This window comes from Betta splendens, chromosome 5, assembly GCF_900634795.4.
Source record: "Betta splendens chromosome 5, fBetSpl5.4, whole genome shotgun sequence".
NCBI lineage: Eukaryota > Metazoa > Chordata > Actinopteri > Anabantiformes > Osphronemidae > Betta > Betta splendens.
In genome coordinates, this window is record NC_040885.2 from 4,930,448 (window position 1) to 4,954,133 (window position 23,686).

The 23,686-nt window shown below is 42.3% G+C and overlaps 1 protein-coding gene across 1 annotated transcript; it reads left to right on the forward strand.

The window, feature by feature from the left end:
* Positions 1–198: 198 nt before the first annotated feature.
* On the forward strand, positions 199–22,974 carry phf2 (PHD finger protein 2). The gene is made up of 22 exons (XM_029149958.3): positions 199–513; positions 8,097–8,182; positions 8,386–8,500; positions 8,648–8,808; positions 9,759–9,900; positions 9,996–10,182; positions 10,272–10,434; positions 11,199–11,286; positions 11,483–11,589; positions 13,657–13,748; positions 13,836–13,925; positions 14,158–14,502; positions 14,582–14,698; positions 16,166–16,281; positions 16,486–16,664; positions 17,308–17,375; positions 17,706–17,869; positions 18,723–19,033; positions 19,675–19,770; positions 19,856–19,965; positions 20,047–20,362; positions 20,826–22,974. The coding sequence occupies exons 1-22, from the start codon at positions 416–418 to the stop codon at positions 20,912–20,914; spliced, it is 3,240 nt and encodes a 1,079-aa protein (XP_029005791.1). The 5' UTR covers positions 199–415; the 3' UTR covers positions 20,915–22,974.
* The last annotated feature ends 712 nt before the right edge of the window (positions 22,975–23,686 follow it).

Genomic DNA, 23,686 nt, shown 5'->3' on the forward strand with positions numbered 1-23,686 from the left:
CTAATAACTGAATGTTGATTGATCCATTCATTCATCTGATTTGAGCTCCGCCGCGTTAAACCTGCTCCCTGACGTAACTTTCACATGCGTTTATTTATTTATTTGGCATTTTCCTCCGGCTCCTAACACGAGCGCCTCGGTGCCGTACAGTCACCAGGGGGCATGCACATAGTAATAATAATAATAATGCATTTCACGAAAGCCTGCTCCGCCGAGGCTCCGTCGTGTCCAGCGCTCCGTACGAACGCGACCACGGCCACGGTGTGATGGAGACGTGCGTTTAGGTTCATGTGTCCGGCGGGACTGCCCCTGGCTCTTTTTTTTCTGGGGAAGATCATATTGGATCATATTGTTTGCAGGACGTTGTTCCTCCTGCAGCCCCCCCAGTCTATCCCGACGTAGTTGTGAATTGAACATGGCGACTGTACCAGTATATTGCATCTGCAGATTACCTTACGACGTAACCCAGTTTATGATCGAGTGCGACGCCTGCAAGGACTGGTTCCACGGCAGGTAAGGCCGGATTGTTTCAGCCTGGTGCTTTTGTGACGGTTTGCATGTGTGGAAAACAAACAAAAATGGCGAGGTCTCGGTGCGTTTGACAGCTTTGTGGCTCTCCGTCGCCCGTCTACATCTGAAGAGAGGCCGCTTGGAGAAGAAGAAGAAGGCGGAGTTAGATCCAGCCGAGCAGGGTTGTGACATTTTTCGCATATAACACAAAACCGAAAGCCGTAATAAAAGCTACGCTGCTTTATGGGCGCGATTCAGTTCGGGGCTCGTCTCCTAATGCGCTTGGCGGGCATTTACCGTCCCCGCATCGCCCCAACTCGCGGCTGAGCGCGGACGGCAGCGGGAGAAGCCTGGGCTCCGCCGCCGCTCGTCCGGGTTCCGCGCTGCTTTTGGGCCGGTTCGCGGCTCATGTGTTGTTGCATTTACGCTGGCTCCGGCTCCGAGCGGCTGTTTGAGCGGAGTGCGGGTCCAAATCACGACCCCCGCGTGAGCCCCAGCCGCGCAGCGTCCAGCCGCTCGGCCGAGCAGCGGCCATGGCTGCCTGCGCTCCGCGGCGGCCGCTCTGGGCTCGAGCGGGACGGCTGCGCGTGGAACATGGAGCTGGGCGTCAGCGTTCTGCTGTTTTGTGTGGAACGTGTTACGGTTCATCGTCCGCCACTTTCCCCCGCCGCGCAATAAGCTGCGCTGATCTCCGCCAAATCCCTGTCATCATCATGTTGTGTGTGCGGACGTTGCACCGGGAGTGTGGCCCCGCGCGCGCGTCTTTGTGCTGCCATGTTTCACGCTACTCGGCCGCTCTCCGGGCGTCTCACCGGGAACTCATCGTTTCTTAATCGTGTTTCGTTTCGGAGCTGTGGGCATTTACGCGCCTGAACGTTAACCCTTTACTGCCCCTCCCTCCTCCTCCCCCAGCAGCGAATTAAACGCTGGGCTTAAACCGTGGCCTCCCGTCGTGTCTGCAATATCTTTAAAAATAGAAATGATCGAGTTGTATTGTGTCCCTCATGTGTCATCACCATCATTGAAGTGTGTAGCGTGGAGCTCTGACGCGCGCGCAGCAGCATGTTCACACGTCTTACCTTGAGTGTGTCAGGCCAGAGCAGCTCTGTTCTCAGTCTAAACAGGTGTGTGTGTGTGTGTGTGTGTGTGTGTGTGTGTGTGTGTGTGTGTGTGTGTGTGTGTGTGTGTGTGTGTGTGTGTGTGTGTGTGTGTCTGGACTCTAACCCTAACTGTGGAGTCACAGCCGTGTTAAAGTGACTGACTCTGAAGATGCTGCATCCAGTTGTGTCCAGCTGTTGTTGATCAGGAAGCACTTCAAAAGCTAACTGCTCCTAAAACCACAATGATTTGTTTTTACCAAGTTCGGTGAAGAAGGCGAATACGCAAATACGTATGTATTGACAAAATCAATGACAAAAGTGCTGCTTGGCTCATATCGTGGTCGTAGTCATTGATTATGTAACAAATAAGACCCTCATTAAATGTTTGCCACTATGTAATATTTCAACTCAAATATTAACAGAGGACTGAAGTAACGCCAAGAGAAATAAGAAGTCCTCATTCATCCTTAGTAACTAAAATTCTCCTACACGTCACTATGTGGGATGTTGAGAGAACATGTTTGAGAATAGCGGTTTTCAAACCATTTAATGCTATCGTTCAGCCAGTTTCTAAGTGTATAAGACTGTAGCACGTCTGGCACTGCTGTATGTTCCTGGAGGTATTTTGTCCACCGTTTTACATACACCTTGTAATGTAGTGAACTGGAAATACTGTAGTTTTTGTAGTTTTGTTTGTTGCAGTACCGTTAACGGCCAGTAGTAAACTTAAAGAGGGACTGGAAGAGAGGAACCTGCTCTGTTGCATGCGTAGTTGTGTTTCATTTCAGGTGTAGTTTTAGGTAATAAATATAAAACAGTTGACCTTATTCAGATCGTGCCCTTTGGGGTTTTTTCCTTGTTCCAGTTTTGTCCTCTAACCTCCAGTCGCTTGTACCAGCTAAGTTAAACTCCTGTCTTCTGACTGTGAAACTGTTGAACACACACACATACACAACACATGCATGAGGAGATCATATTAACTGAAAGCCCTACATCTACCACAAATATCAGTAAAATTCATCTCAGAGTTGAAGTTGGAGAATGAGGTAGGATGGTGAGGGGCTGCTTGAGGAGGAAACATATGAACCAGTGCAGCACTTATGGGATATTTTAGTTTTCAGACGACAACAGGTTTTTGGCCCAGATATCGAAACGACACCAGGTTTTTATACCTACAGTACCTTTTCGCAGCTTCTGATGATATCCTTTTGCTTATCAAACGTCAGAGAACACTGATCTAATGATGCGCTGTCTCCCTGTGACTGTCATCACTTTATACTTACTCATTATATGAATAATGAATAAAAACGTGATTAATAACTCTTTACAATGTGATTATGTAGCACACAACAAAACACACAGTCCTTAATTTGCTAATTAAAAACCTTGAGTCAGAAAGATGGACAAGCAGGCTTTAGGCCTGAGCTGTGTCCTGCCCTGCAGCGATCTGCTGTCACTGGGGCTTATTGTTAGTAACATGAAGGGTTAGTTGGTCCTGACCATTAGGTAATGTCACTTATACAAGTGTCTGAAAGCACACTTAATACTCAGTAAATATAGTTTTGTGTATTCAGTTACTTGCCAGTGTTGTTATTAAGGCCTGGGCCTGGTTCTGTGTCTGCTCTAACAGCTGACAAGTGGCAGACTTACCCTTTTTTTATTATTATATATTTAACAGAAGGAGGACATTGTGAACTAAAAGTACCAGAAGGTCTGGTAGTTGCATATCTGTATTCCACTGATGGACTAGATTTATTTTAGAGAATTCCAAGTGGATCAGAAGAGTTTGAAAGAAACTAATGGCGTCTCTGGGTGCTGGTTACTATAACAGCAGACTATTGTAATACCAGTCAGTGCAGGTGTTAATGCACTGAGGACATAATCAAAAATGTCCTTGTTCATAGTAGAACTGCAACAATGAGCTTCACTTGAGTCATGGATTGACTGAGGTGCAATGAACCCTTAAGATGTAGTTTTCAGGTTTGTTTATGATGTCACATGTAACAGTGTTGTCTCTTCGAACGGAGCTCTGATTTCAGCACTAAATGTTTGACATTTGGGGGATGTCAACACAAAATGTAGTTGTAAGTATCAAATTATTTGCATGTATGAACTCAATATGGATTCAGCACACACCACTACGCTCCTAATATGCTCCCTGTGGAATATGAAAGAAAACAAACCACAGCCACAGCTGTTTGACTAAAAGGAATGTGTTTATCATAGTTTCTGGACACCTGCTAGCTGCCATCAGTGCGGTTTCAACAGAGGCCTGCTGCTCTGATGGTTTAAGTGACAGCGTTTTAGGGTGTTCAGTGTCGACTGGAGGTCCTAAGTGATTTCTGGCCATTTCTTTGCCACTAGTCAAATATTACATCAGCGTTCAGTTTTCTTCTGCCTGTAGCAGTAGCAGCCATTTGGCTATGGCTCATCCAGCAGGTCAAAGGTTACACAGCCACCTGTACTGCTTGTGACTGGATGGGTGGGAGTTAGTTTACTTGTCGTGACACATTCTGATAACTGCTAATGTCTCGTCTGAGCATCTTTTCGTAGCACTCAGTGCTCTGGGTTTTGTTTGATGGCTGGTTCCTCACACTGGCCACAGAAGCAAACATCTGCCTTCTGCAAAAGCAGTGTAACACAGAAGCAGCTGACTTGACCAGTAAAGGACAATGAACAAAATGGAAATTGTATGAGTATGTTTTGGTTCTGGTATCTGGTTCAGGTTTTTAGGTGATGCTGGGTAGTTTTGGTTTTGAGATATCTCCTCTCTGAGCTGCACATCTAATGTTTATGTTATTAAGATTAGCGTCAGATTATTTCTGTCACATGCCTCACTGACTCTATCTTCATTTCAGCTTGTTCCATGTTAAACAAAGTGTGGAATATAATGATTCGATGTGCCTCAACTGACAGCTCATTATTACATTTAAACAAATCGGGCAAAAATTAGCAGAAGACAGTAAGGTAATTATCATATATACTTGACAATGATAATACAATAATGATAATGTGCTCTAACCAGCAAGGTTAAATTGTTTGAGCGGCAATCACATATCCACATTTCATATTAACCACACAAATAGTGAAATACACTGGAGCGTCTGAGTTCAAGTTAGAGGAGGAGGTGTGATGGCTGCTAGAGGGAGAAACATATGAACTGGTGCAGCACATGTGATATAATATCCTCTTGGTTGTTAACTACATCAAAAGTAAGAGAAAATCACATATAAATACATTACACTCAGATTTTTTTGTAGCATACTTTGGAATGGTGGAGGACACTGTAATTGACAATAATAATGTTTAGTATCTGTTCAAAAGAGCAGTTATACAGAATAACAAACAAGCTGCTACTTATGGAAGCAGCGTCAAGTGATCTATGATATTATGTGTTTATGCTAACAACTGATCCAACACTTGATATTTATCACCAGTACCAGTGTATCATGTCCCATCATCATCATCTACTGTCACCTACATGTACTTTGAAAATGTACTACAGAAACTGTGTCACTAAATACTACACTACAACTAAACAACATGTACAATAGCTCTGCAGGTCTAGTCATGACATGATGGTTATATCCATCCATCCATCTTCTACCGCTGATTCCTATGCAGGGTCGCGGGTGGTGCTGGAGTCTATCCCAGCTGCCTTTGGGTGAGAGGCAGGGTCCACCCTGGACAAGTCGCCAGTCCATCGCAGGGCAACACATAGACAGAGAACCATTCACAAACACACTCACACCTACGGGCAATTCAGAGTGACCAATCAACCTAATGCATATGTTTGGACCGTGGGAGGAAGCCGGAGAGCCCGGAGAACCCGGAGAGAACCCATGCAGACATGGGGAGAACATGCAAACTCCACACAGAAAGGCACCAGGGCCTCCCCGGGAATCGAACCCAGGACCTTCTCACTGTGAGGCACCACGGTGCCGCCCATGATGGTTATATATCAACAGTTATATTTTATTATTTTATTCATTAATATTGCCTAGTCTTTACAGGCTAAGGACTAAATCATGTTTATAAATATTTATTAAATCATTTACACTCGAGGCATAAAGCAACATGCACAGCTGTGCAAAACTGTGCTATTTATTTATTTATTTTCAATTAGTTTGACTTTGGGGGGGTATATCCAATATTTGATTTAGGATAGGTGCAGTTATGTCATAGATAGAAAAAGAGAAGGTAAGTTGGTGTGGATGCAACAGGATCTTCACCACAGTAACAGCAGTACTACACTGTACAATGGTAGCGGTAACATAAATAACCAGCCAATTCCTATTATATTGTGTTGGATTTTTAAGTTGGATTTAGGCAAGAACAGCACTTTAGTTTAGGCTTAGTAAGTGTAAGAAAGATGTGTGTTGGATGAGTGTCTGACCCACAACAACCCACCTGAACCCAATCATAGAAACCTGGTATGTACCTGGATGGAAGTTATTATTATTGTTTTTATGTTACGTTACATCCTGAACCTGCAGTTTCGTCATTATGTTAAAGCATTACCAGGTTACAATTAAGTTCCCCATAAAAATGTATTTGTAATCACAGTTTATTTGTGTAGAGACATCATCTAGGGAATTAACTTTATGTTACTCTGCGAAGAGGCAGTGGCTCAAGAGGTAAAGCTGTTTGATTCCTGCCTTGACGACACAGCTTTGTCACAGGTGTGTGAATGTGTGTGTTTGTGTTGAAGCGCTTTGAGTAACACTAGGTAGAAAATAAGTACCAAAAGAAAAGTAACTCTACATTAACTATGTAAATTATATAACATAATGATATATAACATTAATAATAATAATATATCCACTATGACAACAATGAGATATTGGTATTATACAGTACATATAGGATCTATTGACAACACCATGTGCCTTGACTTCCTGCTTTAATGTTGGGCTTTTTTCAATCTGCAATGAATGGGCATTAGGGACTATTTATTATCCTAGTGTTCAAACTGAACCAGTGCTGTGCTGCACTTACACAGAGGAGTAATAAAAAAGTTCAAATTCAGTTTTAGATTTGCAGAAGGATGATGAAAGCCCTGAGTGTGGTTTAGCCCAGGGCCCAGGTTTAAAATACATCCACACTCATTAAATCAATACTAAAAGTAGAAGAATTAAAGTCCATGTGATGTGATGCTGTGAATTCATAGAAACCTGTTGGCAGAATGACTGAAGCTGTGACGTGTGTGAAGAACTGTCAGTACTGAGGAAAAACAAAAGATGTCTCATGCCTCTTGTGGTCTGTTTCTTGGCTTACCAGGTGGCACGCTGCCCCTCGTTCAGTTGTGTCAGCCAGTGGCCGTCTGATGGTCGCGGGTTTGCTTGGGCAAAGCTTGGCGCTTCTCAGAGATCATAAACAGGCTTTTCCACATACACCTGCGTTTGGCTACAGTGGAGGCCAGAGGCGGCTGGGACGTGAAGCTCTGGAGTTCCCAGGGGAAAGAAGGAAACGCTGTGGGAAACTCCCTGCTCGTTCAGTTTGGGAGCAGCGACTCCTAATGGGAGGAATCTGTTTGTTGTGTGAAACAGAGGGCTGGCAGATGTTTTCAAACCACCAGGCTTCAAAGTGATGCCACTGCTTTATACCACGACTGCTATTTATCATCACTCATGAAGTTTTGGGCGTTGCAACAACAACCACCTCGTGTTCTACTGGACACAAAATGCCTGAGTAAATGTGTATTGTGCTTATAGATTCAGTGTCAAACACTGACATATAACTTATATACTTATATAACTTACAAGTAACAACACACAGTTTGAGGCAGGTACAAAAATATTCACCTAACATTGACTTGAATGATTCAGTTGTTCAGTTTAGCAACAGCTAAAGAGATTTTCACTGGTACTGACAGTCAGTCAGTCAGTGAGTCTTTAAAGCAATGCTGGCTTCTAGTCCTGAGGTCACATGGACCGAACACAGTGAAACATGATTGTAGTTATGCTTCCAGAATGCAGTTAAGCTGGTCTGTGAAGTGAGTGTATGAGAAAAAAACTCCAGTCCATTTTTACGGCTAAAATACGTGCATGAAGCTTCTTATATGACAGATCTTCAGTAATAGTTTTAATGTTTACGTTTTAGTGCAGTAGTGTTTTTGCATTTAACACAAGCAGCAGAAACAGCTGTCAAACACAGTGCCACAGTGGAAACAGCTTCTTATTGAATTGAATTCACTTAAGTGTCACCAATGTCTGTGTGTCCCGAGGTTTTGGTATTGAAAGAGGTAAAGAACAATTTCCTTATTTATGTCAGTGTAATGTTTTAGTAATGTAATGTTTTAATTTGTTTTCACAATTATCAATCAGTCAAACAGCCTGTTGATAAATCAAGAAAGGAATTAAAGTTTGAGTGGTGGAAATAATCTATAACAACAACACATTTCCCAGCTGTTAGAGGTGAGGTGAAAACTTGGTAAAACAACTAGAGACCTGTTTTTCACTCTCTCCTCTGTTTCTTCTGTTCCAGCTGTGTTGGGGTGGATGAAGATGACGCTCCAGATATCGACATATATCACTGTCCGAACTGTGAGAAGACACATGGTAAATCCACATGTGAGTATCACACATGCCTCTGACAGTATGTGTATCACTCTCATTCTTACAGCTGGAACTGAGTGTTGATTAGTTTGTGTGTGTGTGTGTGTGTGTGTGTGTGTGTGTGTGTGTGTGTGTGTGTGTGTGTGTGTGTGTGTGTGTGTGTGTGTGTGTGTGTGTGTGTGTGTGTGTGTGCGTGTGTTGCTTCTTCTGATCCTCAGTGAAAAAGAAAAAGAACTGGAGCAAACATGACACGGGGCAAAGCACAGATATCAAAGCGGTTCAGAACGGCAGTCAGGTTTTCATTAAGGAGCTTCGCAGTAGGACTTTTCCAAGGTGAAGACGTGTTTTGATGTGTAATTATTACAAACAATCTAGTCTAATCTCTTTGATGATCCCACTAGGGGGCACTGTCCTATAACAGATTCAGATCCGCTGTCATGGCTGTACATGCATGACTCTGTGTGTGTGTGTGCTGCACAGTGCGGATGATGTGGTGGTGAAGCTGAGCGGGGGTCAGCTGACCATGGATTATCTGGAGGAGAACGGCTTCAACGAGCCCATCCTGGTTCAGAAGAAGGATGGTCTGGCCTTGTCCATGCCAGCCCCCACCTTCTACATCAGCGACGTGGAGAACTACGTTGGTAAGGACCAGTAATCACCAGCTTCCTACCATTACAGCTACTGGTGGTCCTGATACTGAAGATGGGTTGACTCAACTGTACCTAACACACTGTATTTAATGTGTACAAGTTATGTACAAGTACTGTACATAGTATTTTTAGTATTTTTTTATCCACTACAACAAAACTGCTAATACTGTAACACAGTAAGTCTGGCATTAACACCACAGTCATTGTACTGACTCTTACTGCTGGTCTTACCTTAAGTAATACTACCAGTACCGATGTATCTACAGTACTGAGCTACTGCTGTGATAACAGCCTCTCCTGTAACTGCATATGACAGTAGATACTGTAATATTTATTTTAATGTGTTATAGCTGCTATTAGTGGCCTGGTAGCTCAGTAGGTAGAGCATTGGCTTGGAAGGCAGGAGGTCCCCAGTTCAATCTTATGTCTAGTGCCAGATGTGTTCTTGAGCAAGATATTGCAGTGAGTAGCACCATAGCTAACATATAGTAGAGAATTTCTCTAAATCTACAATTTTTTGTAAATTAGAGAACAATCACAGTGTTATTTTCATATTGGTTTGTCATTTACTTTTCAAATGAAGTTAATAGAATAATATTCTAATACAAAAAACATAGGATGCTTGTGCAAAAGTTCTAGTCATAAGATCAACCACATAATATGAATCAACAATTAAAATGTATCACTAAGCCAATTAAAACAGAAGCTATGTCTGCATAATAAACGAATCACAAGACAAAAGTACAACAACACTTGGTTGTCACCAGGGGGCGCCTCTGCTCCTTGTTCCCCATGAGCTGAGCTGTTCAGGGATAACGTCATTTGTTACATATCAGCAGCATTATTTTGTAGACTTTTTCTAAATCTTCTGCAGAACTACATGTACCTGGCCAGTTTGTTTTCCTTCAGCTTGTCTTTTTGTGTCCTTCCTGTTGCCTCAGGTCCTGATGTCAGCGTGGACGTCGTTGACGTCACCAAACAGACGGACAGCAAGATGAAGCTCAAGGAGTTTGTCGATTACTACTACAGTACAAACAGGAAGAAAGTTTTAAACGTTATTAACCTGGAGTTCTCTGAAACAAGGTATGCCGTGTGTCTGATGGTGCTGCGGTCACTAGTGAGATTTCAGTCTGGAAATGTCATGGTGCTCATTCTTTTCTTTTGCTTCTCTGGCACAGGATGAACAGTATAGTGGAAAGTCCACAGATTGTACGCCGGTTGTCTTGGGTAGAGAACTACTGGCCTGATGACGCTCTGCTGGGGAAGCCTAAAGTCACCAAATACTGTCTCATCTGTGTCAAAGACAGCTACACGGACTTTCACATCGAGTGTGGCGGCGCTTCTGTGTGGTATCACGTCCTAAAGGTCTGTCACAGTGAGGAGAGAGAGGCTGGCACGCCTGATGGGGATGATGATGCAAGAAAAGCTGATTGTGTTTGTGTTTGTGTTTCCAGGGAGAGAAAATCTTCTTCCTCATCAAGCCCACGTCTGCCAACCTCTCTCTGTACGAGCGCTGGAGATCATCGTCCAATCACAGCGAGATGTTCTTCGCCGACCAGGTGGACAAGTGTTACAAGTGCACTCTGAAGCAAGGCCAGACACTTTTTATCCCATCAGGTCAGAGCCGCAGCTAGGAGCTGTGTGTGTGTGTGTGTGTGTGTGTGTGTGTGTGTGTGTGTGTGTGTGTGTGTGTGTGTGTGTGTGTGTGTGTGTGTGTGTGTGTGTGTGTGTGTGTGTGCCTCTGGACCCTAACCCTAACTGTGGAGTCACAGCCGTGTTAAAGTGACTGACTCTGAGTGTGGAACCCTCTAGTTTGGCTTAAACTATCACTTTTATATTCTATTGCAAAGCTCAATTTCTAAACATGTGCTGTACAAAATGTTGATGAGAACATCCAGAGTATTTTTGACAGAATGTTTGAAAGAATGAGCTGATTTATATGTTTTGATAATTTCTTAATAACCAAAAACGTTTAACATCTGTTTAGGCAGCTTTCATCAGTGTGAGGAGTTGATCACTAAACATTCAAAATATTTTTGTTTGTTTGGACATAATATTTTTTTCTACTAATCATTAAAAGAAATGATGCATGTATTAATAACCAAGTGTATTTTTTTAATTACCCAAATTACTGGAATCTGAAATATTAGAGTATATTTTTAATCTACTAAACCAAAATCAGCTCCCATTTGTTTATGCTGGTGATTATTTATGGAACCAAATGCAGATTGAACAGTTTTCTGTACCTATGTAATAAATGTGTTTAATTGCATATTAATATTTTTAAACTGCTATTTAAATAAAATAAAGTGAAATACACCTGACATATCATGACACATTTAAAGTCCACAGTTTTTTTTGTTCTTGTTTCGTCTCCTCAGGTTGGATCAATGCAATACTGACGCCGGTCGACTGCCTGGCGTTCTCTGGACACTTTGTTCACAATCTGAGCGTGGAGATGCAGATGAGGTTTGAACCACTTGTTTTCATCAAGCATCAGTCATGTGCTAATTTAGTGCTCGCTTATTTCCACTGGGTCCTCATTTACTATAGGACTTGTTTTTAGCTCCAAATTCCACCGCTCTGTTTATGAATCCTTCATTTTCAAAAAAGCCTCATGAATTGCACAAAGCTGTAGCTGAATCATTTGGTTTATTTCCCTCAGAGCGTATGAAGTTGAGAAGCGGCTAAAGGTCAAAACTCTCACCCCATTCCCAAACTTTGAGACGGCGTGCTGGTATGTGGGACGGCACCTCCTGGAGCGATTCAAAGGTGAAGTCTTAGATCACTTTGTATTTACACGTTTGACTCTTGCTCTAGTATTTGGTCTTTTAACGTAAGCTAACATCCTCATTTAACCAGAAGAATGCACGAAAGCGGAGAAAACACAAACACTGTCAGCGAGGCCTTTTTTCCCCAAGCCGCACACTAAGAGCGTGTCTGCTGCGCAGATGAGCTGGATGCTCTAATATTATTTCAGTCATTAATTCGGTGGATCGCCGAGTTCACAGATGATTAGCTTCAAAAGATTTGGCCCAGCTAGAATCACTTGCTCCATTACGAGCCCGTGTTTTAACTTCCCTCAGCTGGCTCGGCAGAATTGTTTATGTTTCCACCATTTTCTGTGTATGTGAATGTGAAGCCAGATTGCTGTTGTGTGCGGCTCATACTACTTCTAATCCACAATGCTTTGCCAAAAGTGCACCATTACTCTTTTTAACTTCGAGGTCAGGTCGGCCCTTTCTTAGCAGGAAATATCTTTACTTCTGTGGTGATGTTTTATTAAAAATGTCCTGTTTTGGCTGTGAGTTAGCTTCACTTCTGCACCTATTTTTTGTAATGCCATTAAACTCACATTATAATGAAAAACAAAAAAACTGAGTTTGCATAGCTTAATATGTAAATCGTGGCCGTAGCTGCAGCAGCCCGGATTCACAGGTCTTCCAAAAGCCAGAGCTGAAGGGAGTGAAGTCATGAGGAGACACAGTCTGTTGGAACAATAGAGGAAATCGTTTCGTAAGCACACAGGCTTGGGTTTAATCAAAGGACTCATCAGTGTGTCTGCTGCATGCAGATTTCAAATAAAATTTCCCGAAATGTATCAGTGTTCATGTTTTTCCATGAGATGGCACTGACAGGCTGCTCAAGTTCAAATACCACTGCTGTCTTATCAGACTGAGCAGCGTGGTGGTGCATTTGTTAGCACTGTCACCTCCCAGCTAGAAGGTGCAGGAGTCTGTCTGTGCGGGTTCCCAGGGTGCTCACGCCTCCTCCCAAAGACATACAGTCAGGTTAACTGTGGATGGGGTGTGTGCGTGCGTGTGTGTGTGGCCTGAGATGCATAGGTGACCCCTCTATACAGTATATGTGTCCCCTGACAGCAGGGATGGCTCCAGCAGCCCCCTGATGAGCCGTCCCCATGATGGATGGATGTTATCAGATGCTTATTAACACTCAAATAATCATATCTGAATCAAGAATCCATGAATGTTACACAATGAGTACTTGATATTTGACCAGCAATGAAATGATGTCATCTTTGACTCTGTAATGCACAGCTATTGATTTGAAATGAAACAGGCTTTGTTTTGTTATAATTAAACGATCCCACACAGAGATTCTAAGCCCCAGTGACTAGAGGCAGCTGTTACCTCACATGGCCTGATGCCTAGGCCGTTCTGCTTTTTCAAGAAAATGCAAACGTTACACTTTCACATTTGTTACTGTAAATGGAGATGCAACAAGCTTTTTTAAGTTGCAGTGTCATAAGAAAGAAAGCAACAAGCATGGAGAGCTCAGGAACATTAAGACCACTGACGTAACACCTGTATCGAAGTGTTACAGGATGAAGACGGGTGGGTTCTTTTATTAAAGCCTTTCACATTATTACAACAGGAAGTGGAGAATGTGCATCACAGTCAACCTCGCCCCAGGAAATATACTTCATGTGGATTACAACAAGATGAAAACCAAAACCAGGAAGCCTAGATCAGACATGAACAAAAGGCTGCTTCATACTGTAGCAGAGCTGGACAGAAGCAAGAAAAAGATGTCAGGAAATGTAATATTCTGAGGTGGCCAGTCACTCATCTGACTGATGGAGGCAACGCATTCTAAAGCATGACAAAAGGCTGCATGCTGTGACTTTCATGGACTCTAGACCGCAAACTTGCTCCTGAAGTGTTAGTTTGATCGCCTTAGACTGGGACCTTTTGTATGTATGTTTCAAAACAGAGATTTCCAATACAAACCAATGCAAATTTGTGACAGTTTTAAAGGTAATTGACTCAGTGAGGTCACAATTTATTTAATGGTAACATTTGCATATGTTCTCTGTAGGTTTACACAAAGCAAATAAGCAACCAGCTCCGTATCTGATACACGGTGCCAAAATTATCAATGGAGCCTTCAGAGCTTGGACAAAGAAACAGGTGGGGACACGTTCTAATCCTTTTCCACTGTCACTTGCCCTTCTGCCTTTTTAAAAGTAAAGACCGTGCAGCTTTTCTCTCTGACAGGCCCTGTTGGAACATGAAGACGAGCTTCCAGAGAACATGAAACCATCACAGCTAATTAAGGATCTTGCCAAAGAGATCAGACTGTCGGAGGTATTCTAATTACAGCTAAATGCCCATTCATGCTTGTCCATATGCATGACCATCAATACAATACTAAAAAACATTAGCATTTACACTACATCTACATCTACTCTTCTGAGACACATTGGTAACGTGTATAGTTTATTTAATACATGTTTTATAATATTCTGTCCTAACTTTCCAGGCTCAGTGAAACTACGTTCATTAGGCTGACAGTTAATTCATGTACTCAATTTTCTAGACTGCAACGAAAGCCATTAAGAGTGAGCCCAGCATCAAGGTGCCTGTAGAGGAACCACCCTCCACCCACTCTGAGCCTGAGGAGCCCGTTTCCCCGGCACATGTCCCCTCGCCGAGCAGGGAGAGGCCCAGGAAGAAGGTTTCCAAACCGCCCAAACCTCCCAAACCTCCAAAGATGCCCAAGGCCCCCAAACCCCCCAAGGTGCCGAAGGTCAAAGAAGGAGGAAAGAAGAAAGCAAAGAGGGTGAAAGAGTCATCACCGCCCCCCAAACCCTCCAGCTTTGCAGCTCTCGAGTCGCATGCAAAGGACATCTTGAGTAAAATGGATCAATCAAAGAAGACAAAGGTGAGCAGATGAAAGCGGTACTTTAGTGTGAAGGATTGCTTCTAGCTGTTGTTTTCATCATGACTGTTTACGTTTCCAGGCTGTTAAGAATGTCTTGAGTATGTCAGAGAAGGAGGTGTCAAAGCAGAACAACATGGACAAGTTTGAAATCAGGGAGCAGAATAAAAACAAGACGGAAGCTAAGTGGAAGTATAAGGTAAGTTCACTTCAGAGCAGAGTCTAGGGACTAAATGGTAAAACCAACTGAAGGAAACATCCCCTTCAGAGCCCACCACCATCTTGTCTTCAGTGGTGAATTACAGCAGGAAGCTTTTGCACAAGACAAAAGCCTTCAGTCATTTAGATGAACACATTGACATTAGAGGCCTTTAGCTGCATGGAAACTTCAATGTTGAACAGCCATGGAATGTTTCCAGTCCTATTCAAGGATGTCCAGCTAGCGGCTCCTTCACATCATGCAAAGCATTTGCAGATGCAGTAGAGACCCTTCTAGATGTTAACCAAGGTCAGCGAAGACCACATCCTCACACGGCTCTGCAGCAGTGTGCAGGGCAGTGAGGCCTTCACTGCATGTTATGTCAATTTAAGAACAAGTAAAAAGAAGAATGTGGTTGGTTTTTAGTGCTACGTTTCAGTGTGGTGTCACATGCCTTTAATTTAGAAAAACAAATTATTGAAAGGTGAATATTTGAAAATGTACGTTCTTGGATTTCACTTAATTATACAGTCTGCTCGGTGGTGATGTTCATGGCAGCAGCTCGGCATTCCACTCAGCAGATCTGATTTAGTTTAAATTGGTTTAGAAAATGTCATAAGTGAATATGATCTGCGGAGATTAATATCAGGAGGATTTTGGCCTATTTAACAGTGGAGTATTTCATTTTCATTGAAATTACTCCCTCCTGTTTTTACAGAACAGTGATTTCTGTGCGTTAAAGACAATAAACGTATGTGAGTCATTTACTTAGACCAGCACCACGTTTCCTTTATTTGTTTAAATGATTTGGAGCCATTTGAACCTAGTGTGCTGTCTTATTCTGATGCAGGTTTATGACTGATCCTGAAGCTGCCATGATTTGCATTTTTACAATATTCAAAAGCTAAAACTCAGCTTCAGTTACTGGACATCTGTCCAATGTGGGACCACATGTTGCTGGGGCCCTTAAGACGTCTTTAAGACTGGGCTTTAGGTTCCAGCTGTGCCAACGGAATTATGAAAGTATTTTTAATAATGAAGTAGTTTTTAAGCCCATACAAAACATATCTGAACATAGTTCTACAACCATGCTGCTTAGTATTTCTGGTCAGGTTGATTAAATGAGTATTAAATGAGTATGAGTATATTAAATGAGTTGATGGACATGATATTTGTAACTACTGCTGTGCTTTAGTTGACGTGGTGCACTACGTCTCTAATTTGATAAATGAGCAAAAGCACATCTGTAGTTTATTTACCACGGTTTTAAAAGCAACACAAGGTGTGTTGAGTGTCAATGAGAGAACATTTACCGTGTATAGAATGTGTGTTATAGCAGAAACATGCTAATACAATTTCCTCTTCAATTGACCAAAACAATTAAATTAATCTGTGCACACTGATAATTATGTGTGATCCTGTAAATGACGGTTATTAGTGTAATCACTTGAATTCCTTATCTTACAGAATAGCAAACCAGACTCCCTGCTGAAAATGGAGGAGGAGTGTAAATTTGACAGAACACCACTTTCAAGCAATAAAGACAGATTCAGCTTCACCATGTCCCACAAGAAAATGCTTGGGTAAGTACAGGGTGGCTGGAATTGTAATAGAAATGCTTAACACAGAGGAGAGCCCAGAGGCCATCTCACGTCTTATATTATGGTGATTATAGAACTATGTAGTATCAGCACCAGATCCATTAGCGCTAACTCAAGGACTTCTCACTGTAAGAGCCTGGCTGAGCCTCGTATCACCCCCTCGTTGTCCTGCGGTTTCCTCTACAGATCCAAGATGTTGAAACCTCAGACCAATTCAAGTGTTTTTGGATCGTTGCAAAACCTAAAGGAAGACAAAACCAAACCAGTGAGAGACGAGTACGAGTACGTTTCCGATGAGGGGGAGCTGAAGATTGACGAATTCCCCATCCGACGGAAAAAGAACACAGTAAAGAGAGATCTGTCCTGTGAGTGTGTGGTATTCCTCTCATTTACCCTTTCATCTCATTGAAATCTTGACTCTGGAATATCAGCTGAAATCTGTGATCGTCATTAAATATTATTACTCTAAACATATTTTCCAAGTCCAAGTCAGGAAAATAGTTCAGTCTTGTTTTACGTACGCTCATTTGTTAAAACCAATGTATTAAGCAAATTATTGTCCACAGACAGGGTTAAACTGGTTTTGTTCAAGATATTGGACCTTTCTGAATCACATCTGCCCCTCGGCTCAGTATGATTGTAATGACCGGCAGTGTTGTAAGGAGAGGAAGTGTGACACTTGCCTATGTCAGTGCAACGAGCAACACACGAGCAACAACAACAAAGCCAAACACGCTGGTTGACCCGTAGATGTTTCTCATTAGATTCACCCAATTAGACCAATAAAATGAGTGTATGCAGCTTTATGGAACCAAGCTACTGTAGCAGTAGAATTAGTAGTTTCAGTCAGTCTGATCACAGAAGCTCAGACAAAATGACATGTGTGAGTCATTGCTCTGTTAATTTGGTTCCATATTGACATTCACTACTAATGACTGGAATACTAATACTATGATCAATAAGAAAACATTCCCATTAACAACTTGTGTTTGGCCGATTTCTTCCCAGTTTTGTCAGACATCAGAGAACCCATTCAGCCAGCCAAGAAAACTAAGTTCCAGCCAATGGTGACCAAGGTACGTGCTGGACTATTCATATAGCTCTTCATATCAGAATCCATATCAGTGCATCGATCTGCTTCCTCGGTGGCTTTTGTCACTGAGCTTTTAACAAACAGTATTTTTCAACCAAGCATTTGCCAAGTAAAATTCTCACTAGTGCTGTAAAATCATCTTTACTGTACCTGGCAATGCTTTTCTGATTATTCAGATTGAGAAACAAACTGTGGTTTACTTCAGCAAAATCCAAGACTAGATGACTAAATGGCCAGTGGGTGCATCCTCATAGATCTGAACCACTGCTCAAAACACCAGGCTCACATTGTGTTGTTGTCTGTCAAAAATCAGAGTGTGGACTCCTCAGATGAAGAGACTCTGCACATAGATACAGAGGCCAAGCCTGAGGTCAAAGGTCGCAACTCCAAGGTGAAGAAAAAGAGCAGCAACTCGGCTGGGATTCTAGACCTGCTCCAGGCCAGCAAGCAAGTGGGAGGGATAGACTACAGCAACAGGTACAGCCCAAGCACCCCCCACACACACACACACACACACACACACACACATCACTGACATCACCACTTCCTGCTTTTTTCATAAACATATGTGGAGCGTTCACATCCAAACACGCTTGGGTTACACCATTACTCTCTAAATGGCTCCCACTGGACCTTTTTCCTTCTCACTAAATGATTTTTAGGTCTTATGCTTCTTAATGAGGCGACTTGCTGACAAATAAATGGCCCAGTTAGCAACAACATAATTGGATGAATAAGCTGAATTTTATAATTTAGCTTTGAGCAGAAACATCAACCAGCGACCAAAGCAACAATTTATGCAGAGTCTGTCAACAGTTTGTGTTAAGTCAATGTTTGTCTCGAGCCGGCGTTAAATCTATCAAGCGCTGCGTGGCTCCGGGCTCTTCCCTTCGCTGTTTGCTGTTTGCTTCAGCTCTTGATGGTCTATTTCCACCACACTGAAAGCTACAAATGAGAAATGAAAGAAAGAAAGAAAACATTGAATGAAATTTCTTAATTTCTCAAATTGTCCTGGTGCTTTGAAGCACGAGCTTTGTGCAAACAGGAAAGGAAGAGACTGTGGATTATTACAGCAATGTGGGCTGGTTGCAGCTCAGCAGCTAATAACTTAATAGGTATGCAATGATTTTTATAAGTGCTTCCCAAAGTAAATACATTTTGTGTGACATCATCAAGTTCCGGTCTGTGGAGAATAATTCTAGTTCCTAATATCCTACATGATGAACTGTAACTGCACCCACTTCCTTTTCTTTAAATGCTTTCACTCAGTGACTCTTCTCCTTTGTGTAATGGCTGTGTTTCTGTGTATTTCTTATTGACGTACTTACAGTCAGCCACCTGCATCTCCCAGCACACAGGAGGCCATTCAGGGCATGCTGTCCATGGCTAACCTGTCGTCTTCAGACAGCTTGCAGCAGCCGTGGAGCAACAGCCAGTCGAAAAACAACAGCCAGTCAAAGAGCAACTCACACAGCACGCAGGGCGGCAAGAAGACCGGCGGAGGGGGGGGAGGCGGCAACAACAGCAAGAGGCCCAGCAAGCGTCTCCCCAAGAAACCCAGGAAGAGCAGCAGCGTTGAAAGTCTGGACTACGATGACGAGCAGGATCACATGGATGCATGCTTTAAGGACTCCGATTACGGTGAGCACCGACTTGTTGATTTTCTCCCTGTGTTTAACATCAGAACAAATCCCCAATGAGGCTAACAGACCGGCCTCTGATGGATCAACATGTGGATCTTTAATTATAAATTGGTGCTGGAACTTTTCATTAGCAATAGATGATCAGGCTCATGTTTATTTTTTGTTCATCCTTTCCAAATATGCACTTCTGTGCTGTGAAACCTTTTCTTTGTGAACTGGTCCAAACGCAGCGTTTGGACCCTCCCAGCTTGTTACTTAGCCATTAACACAAGTCCTGAACTGTTGTTATACATTCTTTTTGAACTTCTAATTAGTGTCTAATTAGTTGTTCGTTGCACGAACGTCCTCGCTCTGGAATCCTCTGGCCAGCGAGAAGCATTTCTCACACACATGTTTTCCTTCTTTTGTAAACAGGCCATTTTTTATCTTGATCGCCCAATTATCAGATATTAAAACGCTAGAAAGGAATGGTTGAGCTGGGAGCAGGAGAGAGAATAGGGCAGTCAACAGCTGCCTCCCAGCTGTCTTGGATACTGTCACTGGAAGCTTCCATCATTGTAAATGCAGGAAAACCAGATATACGTGTGCAATTGATGCAAACATGAATGTCTCCGTAATCCCTTTGTCGTTTGGACTTAGTTTACCCGTCGTTGGAGTCGGAGGAGGATAATCCTGTTTTTAAATCCAGATCAAAAAAACGGAAAAGCAGTGATGACACTCCGTACAGCCCCACAGGTAACGGCTTCGTGCTCATCGTCCTGCAAAGTTGTACACTTCCCAGTAATCACTTAAAGTTGACTGTCTGTACGTTGCACCACAGCCCGTGTTGGACCCTCAGTTCCTAGACAGGAGCGTCCGTCAAGAGAAGGAGCCCGAGTGGCATCAATAGAAACGGGCCTGGCTGCAGCTGCAGCAAAGCTTTCTCACCAGGTATGTGACAGCAGCATCTTCACACATAGTGACGGTAAGCATTGCAGTAAGTGTGTTCAACAGAGATGTGTGTGTCAATAGGAGGAGCAACAGAAAACCAAGAAAAAGAAGAAAAGCACCAAAAAGAAGGCGATAGTGATCGAGGAGCCCCCAAAAATCTCTCAGGACAGTAGCTCGCTGGAGCACAATCTGGACTCCCAAGACGGCAGCCTGACTGACCACGAGTTCAGCACCGGGACCGTCAAGTCGCCAGCGGGCCCGCAGCCCATGGCCCCGGGCGTGTTCCTCAGCCAGAGGCGGCCGTCTATGTCGTCTCCCAACAACAGCACCAACTCCACTAGCACCAACAGCAGCAGCATCGCAAAGGGAGACCGGTCGGGGTCAGCGGACGCCAAAGGTCAGTCCAGCTGGTTACACAGAGCTTTGTGTCAGCGACATGGTCCAGTCAGTTCATTAATATATTAAATATATTTCATACATTTATTATTATTATTTTTGACAGACCAAATAAAAGTTTTAATAACAGAGCTGAAAATAGAATTCTACTATTCTTTGCAGATGACTCACATCTTCACATAAACTCAGTCTAGCCTCACCTTGTAACACACCGTTTGTACAGTGTAACTGAGTGTGACACATTTGTACTTACCACATTCATTTGTTCATTTGTATGTTGTCTGTACTACTGTCAAGCATGTTGATTGGTAGTGAGATGTTCTGCAAACTGATTTTTTCTTAACATCAGTATTTCACATTCCTCAGTTGTAGCATTTGACACTGTTTTTAATCAAACAGGTCACCTCAACGTTCCGGACCGGTACCGTTGTCTTACCTCCTGTCTTCCCTTGTTCTTTTTACAGCGAAACGGCTAAAGAAAGGCATGGCGACGGCCAAACAGAGACTCGGAAAGATTTTAAAGATCCATCGAAACGGGAAGCTTCTCCTGTAGCATGCAGTGGACTGTTGTAGGACTGGGTCCCTCCCCCCACCCCCATTCACTGATCAAAGCCTACAATGGGAAAAAAACTCAAACGAAATGCGAGAAGAGATCATGCATTTTTCAATTTCTAAGAAGAACATCACTCAAATAGGTTTTTGCCTCTACTTATACTTTATAACTTTCAGATATTAAAGTGTACAGAACCTACTATAAATATTTTTTAAGAGAACATGTCTCATTTTACTACAGCTGTCAGTTTATCAGGGGTCACTTAAAGGTCACGTAGAAATACATTGCAGTCATTCCAAGAGTTTGAAGGTATCCCTTGCATGTATTCAGTTGCATGTGCGCTTGGGTTGGGGTCGGGGGATTTTACATGTTAATTCCTGCTATATGGATGCAGCTTATCATTGGCGTGGCCAGTTAAAGCCGCCTCTTTCCTGCCTTCTCCAGCCAAGATTCTCCATGAATCATAGAGCATGATGACTTGATTGGTGCGTTTTATCTGGTTATGTTAACACTTTGCAGAGCACCATCATGTTTATTTGTTCACGCCGAGTCAAAGATTGGAATAAAACGTCGTAATGGAATAACTGCAAAGCACAAGAAGAGAATCACAAGGAAAGTGTCCAGATGTTTGGAGTTAGTGGACGGTGTGTGACACGACGTGGGACCTGGAGCTGATGATAAGCCTCATCCATGTCTGGTCTGCAATTACATGGGGATACTTTCTCTCTTCTTTTGCTTTCACAGGCAGCACCAACTTCATCTCTGCATCTTTACAGCTTGACACAGTACAGTATATAGAATGTAGCTTGTAAATAGACTTTTAAATTAATACCTTTTGTATTCTTTCCCATTTAAGCTGAATAAGCTTAATTCTACATTTTTACCAGTTTTGCTAATGATGAATAAATAAATAAAAATATATATATGGTTATACAATATAGTTCTCATTTTTTTGAATTAAAGTGTTTTTGTTCGATTTTGTTTTGTTTTCTAATAGCAAATATACAATTTAGTTCCCCTTAAATTTAAAGGTGTTGCCTGGAAAACAACTGAAGAAGTAACACATTTTATTGTCATATGGCCTTACATGCACAAAGCTAATTGTATTGTGATTTTGTTTTGAACAAGACACGAAGCTTTGAGGAAAATTATATAAAAGTTAGAAAGAAAAAAAAAAACACTTGAAGTTTCTATGACCAGCCTCTTGTTCCAGTTATAGTATCCTGAAGAATTATTTTACTAGCACCTTGTGAAGTGTTTATGTGTCAGTGATGTAATTTATTAATGTTTGTAGCTTTTTATACTTGTACAATTCTTAAGAGCTTTTGTTTTTGGATATTCCATCAACTTGTAAAATGGCCCCCAGCAGATGAATTTTTTTCTGCCTTGTGCAGGGGCATGTGTGTATGTGACACCACGAACATTTCTCACACACACACACACACACACACACACACACACACACACACACACACACACACACACACACACACACACACACACACACACACACACTTGTTTCTCCATCTCATCTTCACTCAATGTTAATGTTATCATGGAAGGCATTTCCAGTGTGACATATTATCTTTATTGTTAATACTCTAGTTATGAGCAGCTTCATCCATGCCTCCTCCCTCTCTCACAGCGTTTCTTCAGTTTCACCATGTGCTGTACTATATAGCAGCAGTGTGACCATGCAAAATGAGACGATCAAGCTCTGTGGACACATTTTCAGGTTTTTTATTTGTACAATATGTGTGTTGCTTTGTTGTGGTTTATTTTTGTATGTCCGGCCTATTAAATGCATCCACTGTGCCAGGACAGTGAATGATCCCTGTTGTAGCTGTCTTCCCTCACTGTTATCTACAGTACTAGTAAGTATTTACAATCCTTTTTGACCTGAATCTATATTTTTCTGTATGTAGACGATTCTGTTTGGTCATCGCTCACTTTTTTAAGACATGGGGAAACGGCTAACTCTGAGGAACAAACATATTGTTGTTGAATGATATGATTGTCCGCCTTGTTTACTTGGCAATACAGTTACTGTGGAAAACCTACTTTGTGATGTGTTCCTCTTCCACGTGAATCACATCCAGCACCGCGCTGATCACAGACGGACCTGCTGTGGGTTTTGGATGCGAGAGTCAGGACCCAACTTCAGCTTCTGGACTCGAGTTTGGGATCGTTCCTCCAAGAGCTTTTAGTAACTGCCTCAGCCAAGTCATTTTTTAAAACTAAGCCAAAGTCAATACCATTAAAACTGTATTAACGTAAATGCTCTCAAGTCGGACTGTTTTACTGGAGGATCCCACTGTCCTCAGCTGCGTTGGCCAGGTTTAAGCTTAATGCTCGCAGAAAGTCATTGATGTTGAGCTTCATAAACTCAGATCTTTAACAACAGCAACAGCAGATTTCCACCACTAGATGGATCCAAAACATTATGGGGGATGAGAAGTGAATGAAATGTTTAAAAATACATTATCAAATCTGACTAATAAGCTTCTACCATGCAACACATCTACAACTATTAGTGTCAATAGTATATCTGTATCCATGTATATATATGTCAACACATCAAGGTCTAATGGTTTTCTGCTAATCCTGCAGGTGAACCTAAGCCGTCTAAAGCTGAACTGATCCGTACAGTAAATACATATGTATAAAGATTGTTTAGTGAGTGTTAACTATGTTACATAATTAGCAGAGAAAGACAAAAAACACATAAACAAATGCTGAATTGTTTAAATTAGTAAATAAATGAAGTTTAGA